At 35.0% G+C, this 12,734-nt stretch overlaps 1 protein-coding gene across 3 annotated transcripts in view; it reads right to left on the reverse strand.

Annotated features, from left to right (window-relative positions):
• Positions 1–12,734, reverse strand: part of DCC (DCC netrin 1 receptor) — a 1,159,911-nt gene that overhangs the window by 42,381 nt on the left and 1,104,796 nt on the right. For all 3 annotated transcript variants that reach the window (XM_032310413.1, XM_032310412.1, XM_032310410.1), the window contains exon 26: positions 1,630–1,785. In XM_032310413.1, coding sequence (XP_032166304.1) covers positions 1,630–1,785 — 156 coding nt within the window. The remainder of the gene's footprint in view (positions 1–1,629; positions 1,786–12,734) is intronic.

Here is a 12,734-nt window from a genome sequence, read left to right on the forward strand (position 1 = left end):
TAAACTAATGGGATTACATCAAATTAAAAAGCTTCTGTACAGCTAAAAGAGAACTATCAACAAAATGAAAAGCAGTTTACAGAATGGGAGGAAATATTTGCCAACTGCATATCTGATAAAGGGTTAACATGTAACACATTCTAAAATATGTAACACATTCACACAATATAATAGCAAAAAATTGGATTAAAATGTGTAGAAGAACTGAATATACATTTTCCAAAGAAGACATATAAATGGTCATCAAATATGTGGAAAAGGTATTTGACCTTACTAATTATCAGGGAAATGCAAATCAAAATCACAATGGGATATCACCTCATACCTGTTAGAATGGCTATCAACAAAAAGACAAAAGAGACACAGACAAAAGAGTGCACTGTTGCTGAAAATGTAAAATGGCACAGCTACTATGGAAAAGAGTATGAAGTTTCCTAAAAAAAATTAAAAAAATAGAACTATTATATAATCCAGAAATCTCACTTCTGGGTATTATCCAAAAGAAAGGAAAACGAGATCTTGAAGATATACACACACTCCCATGCTTACTGTAGCATTATTCAGAATAGCCAAGGTATGGAAACAATTAAGCATCCATCAATGGATGTAGATAAAGAAGATATGGTATATATGCAAAATGGAGTATTATTCAGCTATGAGAAAGAAGGACACCCTGCTGTTTGCAACAAATGGATGACCTTGAGGGCATTATGCTAAGTGAAAAAAGTCAGGAAAAGAAAGATACTGTATGATATCCCTTATATATAGAAACTAAAAAGACAAACTCATAAAAATAGCAACTAGAATTGTGGTTACCAGGATCTGGGGGATAGAGAAAAAAAGAATGATCTTGGTCAAAGAGTACAAACATCAAGTTATAAGTGACTATAACTTGGGCATCTAATGTGCAGCATAGTGATTATAGCTAATAATACTGTTTTGTATACTTGAAAGTTGCTAAGAAAGTACATTTAAAACCTCACCACAAAAAAGAAACGGAAATTATATAACATGAGGAGGGTATTAACCAATTTTATGGTGGTAACCATTCTGTAATATGTAAGTGTAGCAAATCAACACATTCTAAACCTTAAATTTACGCAATGTTATATGTCAACTATTATCTCATTAAAATCAGAAAAATAATAATACAAAAACAAATGAAATACTCCTTTGGAAATTTTTTTCCGTCTCCAACAATTATTAATTAAAAAATCAAAAGATCTTGCTTAATGGATTTAAGAAGGCTAAAGTATTCATTTAAGCATTGGTCCATGAGGAATCAATGAGATACCTTTAAATATAACCAACGGACACTTACATAAGAATATGTTGGAGAACAGTCACTTGATTAGTCATTTCCTAGTTGACAGAACATATTAATTTCAAGCACCCAACACATCATTGCTTTACTAAGCTTTGTTTCCCTTTGTTAACCTTTGTTTCCCCACAGCTTCCCATATTGTCCATGGAAAGTGCTGTGGAAAGAAAGGCTGCCAGAGAATCAGTCCTCCGATTTTGACCCAGGGCAGAGGTAAATGAGAATGTCAAAATGCTATACATTGAACAAGACGTCCTTGGTTATTATTCACTTCTTAGTAAAAAGAAAGGAAAATGCATTACACTGACTTTTTCCTGTTCCAAAACCTCGGTCCACAGACAGTGTGGGGAATGGCACGGGCCGGAGGGTAAACTGCGGGTGCGGGTATCCACACGTGGGAGACGGGAGGATTCCTGGGTACTGGGCACTTTCCAGGGTAGGCACAGGGATGGCACTCACGACAGCTGCAAAAAAAAAAAAAGGTGTTGTTATTATTATTTTTTTCTTTTTTTTTTTTTTTAAGATTTTATTTATTTGACAGAGATCCCAAGTAGGCAGAGAGGTGGGCAGAGAGAAGAAGCAGGCTCCCTGCTGAGCAGAGAGCCTGATGTGGGGCTTGATCCCAGGACCCTGAGATCATGAACTAGGCAGAAGGCAGAGGCTTAACCTACTGAGCCACCCAGGCACCCCTATTATTATTTTTCTTAGGTAGCCACCTAACAAAGAAAAAAGGAAAGGGCTAAATTTTCACATCTTCAAACCTACAAATACTCATCATAGTGATGAGGGAGCACAAGGCTGGCTGAGGACAAAGCAAAAGCTGGCACCTTGCACCCCCCCTCCATCCGCTCCCCCTCAGTCCTATATGTAGCATCCCTCAGGCAGCCCTGACTGCCATGTCACCTAGGTTCTAGAACTTCATCAATAGTATCATGTAGGTTCCCTTACTTGCCTCTCTTTCCACAGTCCCTTTCTTACTCTAAGAAAGACAGCTGCCTCTTCCAGCCCCTTACAGAGAGCATTACCCTGAGATTTCAAACTTCCCACAGTTTCAAACAATGAATCGAGCCACTGCAAAGCCCCATTAAGGCTTTCTGATTTTTGTTTTGTTTTGTTTTCTTTTTGCCTTTTTCTCTTTCCTAAGCAAGAACTGTGGCATTAGAATATGTTGGGTTGTTTAGAAAATGAATATGTTGTGTAAAGTGAGCAATGGAAATAGGAATTTTCTGTTACTTCCATGAAAGAATGTAATGCTTTTGAGAGAGATTCTGGAGAGAAAAAAGCAATAATCATATTTAAGATTCTTATTTAAATAATCATATTTGAGATTTTTATTTAAATGGGAAGAAAATGCCTTTGAACAGCAAAACAGTACAATTTAGTGACACATTAATTTAAATATAACTAAATGTTGTCTAGGAATACCAAACAGTTTTCAGTGGTACTGGCTTAAACCCACAGATCAATATCTTAGATAATATTTCCTAGGTGTATTGAGCATTATTCAATATCTATTAAACTATGTCACATTATAAAATATTGATTCTGATTGCAGTCACTCTTCATCTTACATCATCTCATAAAATGTTTAGAATTCCCTACTTTTCATTAACAAAAAAATACAATCTAAACTAGATACTAGAATGATCTTCAGCAGTACATTTCTATTACATCAATAAAGTTAGTTCTATTATATGCATTATTTTATTTAATTACACTGTAATGTCAATTACTGGAGTTTAACATGCATGAGCATGCTCATTTACCACAGGAGAGCCTTTCTTTTTATCATATTACTCTTACATAAGTAACTTCATGATCATTGATACGGATGATATTGCATTATTTAAATTAGTTAGAAACAACATGTAGATTTAAAAGTATTTTTTTCTAACTTAAAATGAAGATTCATTACATTAAACATAAACACTTCAAATCAAAAGGGCTGCTTCTAGTAAAACAGCTTTTGAAATTGCATTCTGGAATTTATTTTTCAGTGTATTTATAATACTCCTTGAAATATATGTTAACATGTTTATCTGAATTGAACAATTGAAAAAAAGTATTGGTTTCAAAATAAGGACTAACTTTTAAGTAGGTTAAATGATGGGTATTTTCCATGAAATGAATACAAACTATATAGATTTTAAGAGAATAAAAACATTTTTCAAAAAATTATATTGGTAACAGCATATTGAAAGTGATGCTTCAATGTTTCCAATCCTATCATAATATATGGTATTATATGAAGTACTTCATGGAAAAAATTTGCAGATGTATTCTATAATTATTCTATAAATCTTGGTGAAGTTTCTTATAAATGAACCTCTTAAAAATGAGAAAGCAAATAGCTTGACTGAGTAACAAATACTTATGAAAGTCAGGCATTTTCTAAAATTTTTACTTCCAGCATAACTGGAGGACAATATCCAGTTAGTTGAAATATTATGAAAAATAACTTCAGATGAGAGTTCACAGTAGGATTCTGGAATGTAATTAGGAGGTTCAAATCATTGAGTGCTATAAATTTCTCATTGTTGTAACACTCACCCACACATATGTACAAACAAAATTTCTCAGTGTTTAGGTGAATAACACTGGAATAGAACTGATGCATTAAGTACTTTCATCCACAAATGTATCCAATAATTGTGCAGAAAAAGCCTCATTTGTGTCATTAAGTGATAGAATGCTAATAAAATCTTCCTTTAAACACAATTGTACAGAAATACTAATTGTAATGTTAACCCTAAAGAAAAAATCCTTAGCAGTTAACTAAACTTATGCTCACATAAGTTTATAATAATAAACAAATAATTTCAGCTTATTAAAATATAATACTGCAAAGAAATAAGATAGATGATCAATAAAAGACATAAAGACAGATTATATTTGCGTATTATCCTGTTGGGAGAATGAGTTGTAGATACCAGTTCAAGGAGAAACATGTGTACATTTTTCTGTTTTTTTTTTAAAGTCCACCAACTTTTTTTTTTTTTTTAAGATTTTATTTATTTGACAGAGAGAGAAAGACAGCAAGAGAGGGGGAGCAGGAGGGGGGAAGCAGACTTCTGGATGAGCAGGGGGCCCAATGTGGGGCTTGATCCCAGGACACCGGGATCATGACCTGAGCCAGAGGCAGACACTTAACAACTGAGCCCACCCAGGCACTCCAAATTTTTCTCTGTTAAAGAGATGCTTCCTCATATATTTTGTAAATGGATGATGGTGGATATTGAATTCCTATGGTATTTCTGTGCATTTATATTTATGTAAAAGAGCAGTATACTAAAGAAATTACATCCTTCACAGATATTTATAACAAAGTGTTTTAAATGTTAAATTAAAAATTCTTGAGGTGTTACAAAGTTTTCTAAATTATTTTTGGGAAGAATTGATGGAAAATTTGAAAATAAGTGGTATATAGCACAATGTCTTTAAAGATATTTTATCAAGAGTAAATTGTGGGTAAATAAACACATGAACAGACTCCAGAAAAAAGGAAAAGAAAAAAAAGATGACAGGAAAATTATAAAAAGAATCAGAGACTCAAGCCAGATATTAGCTAAAATGATTATAAATCTCTTAAAGAAAGAGGTTATAATTTTGTAGTCTTTCTATCTCTCACAGTACAGGGCTAGAGATACTTTATATTTTTCAAGTGAGTTAATAAGAAGGATTTTCTAGAAGTAATATTTTGAAATCTGTCATTTTAACCCACTGGAGACTATTTAAGTGGTTTGATATATTATTTAGTTTCCTGGGGTGTACAGTTACTTTAGTAATAATAGTAATAAGAGTAATAATAATGGACTTGAATACATTTGTAAATAAGAGCCATATGATAACATAATGTCTATATTCAGGAAACTTAAACTCTCATCTCCCAAGGCAGTCAATTTAATGATTTCACCCATCTTACTGATCAAATGGGATCACTGCATAGTCATTAATGTTGATTGCCAGATTGTAAAGCTGTCTCTGGGTTGACAATTTTTACTCATAAATAAATGTGACAATGATAGTTTCCCTTAGATAGAGAAGGCATCCACTCCACAAATTGTGCACATTTCCTTATCAATATCATTATGTGAACATAACCAATATTTTATAATACATTTAGGGAAAAATAATTTCATAAATATCTCCTTGGAGTTAGAGTTGAATAAACTTGAATAGAAAAACATAAAATAATTTGGCAAGCCACAGAATATAAAATCAGAGAACTCAGAGAAGCCAAGAGACTAAATTTATATTGCAGAAAGGAATTTTCCTTTCTAGTTTTTGCATTTTCACTACTGACCTGGGTACAAATGGCTTGCAAATAATAAAAGTTCTTTTAAAAATAATAAACCTATTGTATGTTTCTCGATCTCAACAATTCCCATTGTCTGTTCCCTAGCATGAAATAGAATAGTCTGTATTCCAAAGCATTGGTTTTGAAGTATTTTGATTCATGATTCATTTCTGAAAGGGCACAGAAGTCTACACCTACTTAGAAGATGGTTGTTGCAGAAATCATCATTCTAAAGTAAGCTGGATACAAAACTATGTACTGAAATGCTGTTTGGTATTTTTCTCCTACATGTCAGGGTTGAGAGCCAGAAACACACACACACACACAAACACACACACACACATTTTTTTCTCTCTCTCTCTTTCTCCCTCACATTACAGTTCAAAGCATTCACTGCACTGCTATGTTTATGTAAAACAACTCAGAAACCGATATCATCAAGAATTTTCAATAAATCTCTGCTCTATGGTCAAATATGACAAGAAATCTGCTCTGACACAGCTTGCTGACAATTGAATTTATATTTCACACTGATGCACAAAGATTTTTCAAGTAGAAATTCCCTCACCGAATTAGTTAGCTCTTTGAACAAGGCATATTGATACTGGAAAGCTTTTACAACATTCTTAAAAATGTGGACACTAAATACAATCTACATGAAATCTAAAGTAAAGATTTTTTTTTAAGCTACAATTTTAAGAAATAAAACCCTCTGTAGGTATTTCTCAACATGGTACTTGACAGAGTTGAGAGATGTGTTGAGGAGGAGAGGTAGAAAAATTAGAGTAAAGATAAAATTTTGAAGTGAAAAGAATTTAACTGAAATGATTTCTCATTCTACCTCTCCTTACCATGTCTTTTCTGCAATGATCTATATAACATCTGGACTCTTTGGAAATTTAGTGTCTACTGCCTTTGATAAATATTTTCTTCTCCTTCACATTTTCAGGTGTTCTTTAACAAATAATCATGGAATATCCACGAACTCCACCAATATCCTCATACTACCCTTAGGAAATATATGAATATTCATAAATGTGTGTTCTGTAGTTATTCTCAACATTGTGGTAAAGAGCCCAAGCACTGAGGTCAAACTACCTGGGTTCATGATCTAGTTACAGCCAAGATCTGAGATGCCTGCAATAGAGTCCCACTGCATGGTATTCACATCCTTGTCGAGTTCCCTGACACAGTTCACCAGGGTTGGTCTGGTGACCAATGGAATGCAGCACAAATGCAAAAGAAACTCCACTTTTCAAAATCAGGTTAACAAAGAAGATACACAAATGGCCACAGACACATGGAAAATGCTCAGTACTTGGCATCAGGGAAATACAAATCAAAACCACAATAAGATACCACAGTGAGCTATCACATCACACCCCATCACATCAGTCAGAATGGCTAAAATGAACAACTCAAGAAACAACAAATGTTGGTGAGGTTGCAGAGAAACTGATGTACTGTTGGTGGGAATGCAAATTGATGCAGCCATTCTGGAAAACACTATGGGGATGCCACAGAAAGTTAAAAATAGAGCTACCCTATGACCCAGCAATTGCACTACTAAGTATTTATTGAAAGGATATAAACATAGTGATCTGAAATGGCTCCTGCACCCCAATGTTTATAGTAGCAATGTCCATAATAGCCAAAATATGGAAAGAACCTAGATGTCCATCAACACATGAATGGTTAGAGAAGATGTGGTATATCTTCAATGGAATATTACTCAGCCATCAAAAAGAATGAAATCTTGCCATTTGCTACAAAGTGGATGGAACCAGAGAGTATTATCTAAGTGAAATAAGTCAGCCAGAGAAAGACAAATACCGTATGGTTTTACTCCCAAGTGGAATTTAAGAAGCAAAACAGGTGAACATTGGAGAAAGGAAGGAAAAATAAAATAAGATGAAAACAGAGGGAGGCAAACCAACTGAGGGTTTATAGGAAACAAACTAGGGTTGCTGGAGGGGAGGTGTGTGGAATGATGGGGTAACTGGGTGAGGGCATTAAGGAGGGTACTTGAAGTAATGAGCACTGGGTGTTACATGCAACTGATGAATCACTAAATTCTACCTCTGAAACTAATAATGCAGTCTATGTTAATTAAATTGAATTTAAATTAAAAAGTAAAAAAAAAAACTTTGTTCTCTGAACAATGGCATTGGTATATGAAAGCATTCATTAAAATTGGTTTTCTGATATGAAATAAAAGACATAAAAAGAAAAAGATTGTCCTCTCCCTTACTCTTTTTTTTTTTTTTAAATATTTTATTTATTTACTTGTCTCAGAGAGAGAGCACAAGCAGAGGAAGGGGAGGGGCAGAGGAAGAGGGAGAATCAGGCTCCCTGCTGAGCAGGGAGCCCGATGCAGAACTTGATCCCAGGACCCTGGGATCATGACCTGAACCAAAGGCAGATGCTTAATCAACTGAGCCACCCAGACACCCTTAAATGGTAGGTTTTTAACTCAAATTTGAACCTGAGGGAAATGTGATGCTAAGATTTTTGAGATTAGACAGGAAAACTCTTTCCTGGCAGGGGAAAATAACTGAAATTATGATTATAAAACAAAATCTAAGTTGGTAGAATTACCAAATTTTTGTTCTGTCCTTCATGAGCTAAGGGAAGTCCTCATTTATTTAGACCTAGTCAGCCGGGATATGAGGTGTGATGTGGAAGTGACCAGACCACTGTCCCCACAGGGTGGTCATGAGGACGTGCCGAGATCAGAGGGAGGACACTATGAGCAGGGGACTTGGAAACCTTTAGTGGATCCTACAGCCTTGCTCCCTTCTGTCTGACCTTTTTCAACTGAGATTTTCTTCAACAAGTTACGGCTAGAAGTCTGGAAATCTGAAATAGTAAACACTCAAGTGTACATGTTGATACCATGAGTATAAGACAGAAGATGAGACCACAGGAAAGGGAGCCTCTGATCTGGGTCTGAAGGAATCCTTTGAGATGAGCTTGAGTCACCACACTGGTCCCTTTTCTGCAGATCCCTGACTTTCTCAAGACACGCTTTAGTCTTTTATAAGTTACCCCAGGCTGCCCAAAAGACTTACTCAGATGAGAAAGGCCTTGGTATAAAAGATGTGGTATTTTGTTGTAGAAATGTCTAAGAAATTAGGAATTAGAAAAGAATTGGGTGACACAAACCTTAAAAAGCAAGGTATTCTTATTTTTCATACTGCTCTAGGAAGCTTTTCCAAAAGCTATGATTGTATTTCTTTTGTACTCCACCACCCAAAATTTTTTTACCTTTACCAGTTCTTCATCAGAAATATTCTGATTATTTATGTATCTCTGATAAACCATTTTTTTTTGCCTTGCAAAATCCTCCCTAAAAACATAATTGCATACTCATAAGCTCATAAGATATGAGCTTAAAAGCCATATCTTGACTTTGTCTGCACAATCCTATTGACCTGCTGATTTTGCTAATCCAGTGGAATTACCAATCAATTAATTTTATTTAATAAGTCATTAGCTTATGGAACTATGAAGAAACCACCTCTGGGTTTTCAACTCTCATTCATTAACAACTGCTCTGCAAAGCCATTGACACAGCACTGTGGGACCTAGAGAGGAACATAAAAATATTACCTCCTGCAGAAACTCATAGTAAGAAGAAGAATGAAGTATGCCATTCAAGAGTCAATGAACAAATACTGTTCTTAATAATGTAATGATCAAATTATTATTTGGAGTCACAAACATATTAGACAATGACCTCATTTCTAACGCAAATTTAAATGAGCTTTTAACTTTCTCTTTCTTGCCACTGCTCCCATGGTTCTGAATAGTTGCAAACTTGTATGTGTTGGTGTTTACAATGGTCCTAGAACAGTTGTTTGCACTCCTTATTCCTAAGAAAAGCACTCTTGGTCAGATGTGGGCATTCACAGGGCCTGCAGGGTGATGGAATGATTGCCTAGTTCTAGAATCTATTAAGCAGGGACCAGTTTTAGGATACTGGCTTCTTACACCATGAATCCAAGGCTCATACAAGACTTCTGACTTAGAAGCAAATGTTTCAGAGGTTACAAGTATCCTCATATGTGGGTACAAGATGGCCTTCTGGTAGCACGATGCCTCAAGCCAACAAAACTGGTTTTTAAAATCTGCTTTTTCTCATGCAGCTTTATTTCACTTCTTAATAGCTTCTCCAACCCATCGTTTGAGTTTTGCAATCAAGTGACTAAAGCAGATGGTGGGAATGGGGGGGGGGGAGAAAAAGTTGGCTTTCACAGTAAATGCTCCAGAAAGCCCCAAACTAGTAGTCATAAGCAGTTCTTAAGCTATCAAAAAAGAAAAACTGTATGCCTTCCTTTGCCTCAGTCTTTTTACTAGATGCTTCAGGCCACTTTTTTGAGACTTCTTTTTCCTTTAAGATCTGATATTATATTTTCCCCCTCAAAGATGTAGGGGAAAAAAAAATGAAATTCAAGAAAATTCTGCCTAATAAACTCTCATACATTAAATTATCAGAATTCTTTTTAACTCATGTGATCTTAAAGGCCATCTGCTTCAATCCAAATCTCTCCTAGTTCTGATTCCCCTCCTCTCCTCCAGCATTTTCCACAAGAAAACACAAGTTGAAAATGGAAAGAGGATCGAAGGTTGAACAAATACATACGTTCCATCAAGTAATAAAATACTAGAAATGTAAGTAAATCTACATCTTTCCAGAAATGGCTCTTAGCCAAAGAAGTTGCTCACCCAGGATTATATCCCATTTCTTGTGGGGGGTTGGGGGGTAGCCTGCATCAATATCCAGACAAAGATTGGAGACAAAGTCCAGAAGCCTCCTTTGGGACAACTCTGAAGGACAATCCATCAGTAGAACAACCTGTGGGGTCAGCTGAAGTCCCCCTTAAAGGGCACCACCAATTCCATTTCTCCCTCCTCCCAATCCTGCATCCTTTACCCTCTCAGGTATTATTCCAGAAAGTACTTGCTAATAAATTGCCTGATTTGAAATTCTGTCTCAGAGTCTGATTCCTGGAAACCGAGCATCTGACCCTTATTACAAATTCAGGAAAGTTAGATCTGATGCTCCTGATTTCTTATAAGTAATTTCATATGTAGTATAATTCTTCTGTCCATTGTAAAAATAGTCAGTCTTTGCCACCATTTTACAACAAAGTGCACTGGATCCTAAAATCAAAATACCTGGGTTCTCTTGCCTGTGTTCTGAGCTGGTACGCTTCACAAGCATTAGCTTATTTAACTGTGAAATGTGTTTAGGGGTAAGAAGTCACATATGCCATATCATGTTTTCAACCAATAAGTTAACATTATCGTAGACAAATACACAGATTTTTGCACTCCAATGAAATTAAAGACATTTCCCCAAGGATTTGAAAAAAATGAAAACCCACTTCAGATAGTCTATATTTGATCTGCTAATTTAGAGTTTATAGAGCATGATGAGAAATGTCAAGGAAGAGAGGAAAAACAGTCTTACAAAACTAATGATTCTTTAGTGGAACAGCAAACATCTTCATACACGTGACTAGAAATCAGCATGGCGCTATGATGTGGCTTATACAAGACTTGATAGATAAGACTTGATAAATCTAAAGAACCGCAAGTGGGGCCATCAGAAAATGCATCTTCTATTCTGCATGAAATCATTGCTCTGCCAAGATAGAGATCTACAATTTGTTTAGCAGAACTATCTAAAGCCCATTCTTCATGTCAGTTGCAAAGAGCTTATTTTATTTATCAGAAAGCTGAAGAATTTATTTTAAAATCAACTTTGATTATACATTGAAGTAATTTCCTTTCATTAGATTGAGTTTTGCCAACACAGAGCTTGGAGATGACAAAGAATATAATGTGACAAAGTTATTTCAAAAGATGTATTTTCTATCAATTCTTCATTTCTTATTGGAGTTTTATTTAAGTATAATATATGTACTGGAAACCTGGAATATCCAAAGTAGTGCTCAGTGATTTTTCAAAGAGAAATGCCTTGTAAGCATATCCAGGGGATGAAACAGAACATTATCAGATGTTCTATCTGATATCTATCTATCTGTCTATCTATCTGTTCTCTTCCGGTCACTCACTAATCACTTCCCATCAAGAGTAACTCCTCTTCAGAATTCTAACCCCATAGATCATTTTGCCAGTTTTTAAATTTTACATAAGTTGAATCACACAGATATGTTAAGTTTCTGTCTTACAACCTATTGTTTGCAGCATTTTAGTTCGTTGAATGATGCATGGCACCCCACTGTGTGAATACGTTACAATGTAATAAAAATGTGACATGAGGAGAAGGACTGCACACACATTCTTATATGTGACTTTTGATGAACATAGTATGTTTTTCTGCTGGGTAGATGCCCAAGAGCAAAATAGGTATAAGAACAGGGTCGCTGGGTTATAAAGTCCTTGTACATTTTGCAAAGCTATTTAACTGTTTAAAATAATATGCCCATAATATATGATAATTTTAAAAAATAACAGCAAAATTAATTGCTGGTCATTTTAGGGCCCCCATTCATGTTGAGTAAGGCTCTAGGAATAAGAAAAGGTTTGTCATTTTAGGTAAGAAAATAGAGCAGCCCAGAGCTCCAGGTGACAACATAAGGCAGCACAGTGAGGTAGCCAGATCAAGACCAGGTTTTGGGTTCATACTCTCAGAATCTTAGTTTGCCTGTTTGTAAACTGGAGGTGCTATTGTCCAAAAAACCTATTGTTAAAAAAAAAAAAAAGGATACAAATAATACAAGGCATTCAAGGCATCCTTATACTTGAGAAAGCAGTATTAATAGAAGTTCAGAGGTTGCCCAATTATCTCCTGGTGAGTCAGTAAGCTATCTGAGTCTTTGTTTGCTGTCTGCAAAATCAGGATAATCTTACCACATGATAATATTATGAGGACTTAATGAAATAGTAATTAGCAAGGTGTTTAGCAAGTGAATAATATTCAGAAATTCTCAATATTTGTTAGATTTCATTTCATTTTTTCTACTTTCTAAGCTCATTATTTCATTTCCTATTTAATGAAAATAATTTTAATTGCCCTTAATATATCATAAAATCTTATTAGAAGATCATCTAACTGTAACCAATTAAAAAAAAGTTCCCTAAACT

This window comes from Mustela erminea, chromosome 13, assembly GCF_009829155.1.
Source record: "Mustela erminea isolate mMusErm1 chromosome 13, mMusErm1.Pri, whole genome shotgun sequence".
Classification (NCBI taxonomy): domain Eukaryota; kingdom Metazoa; phylum Chordata; class Mammalia; order Carnivora; family Mustelidae; genus Mustela; species Mustela erminea.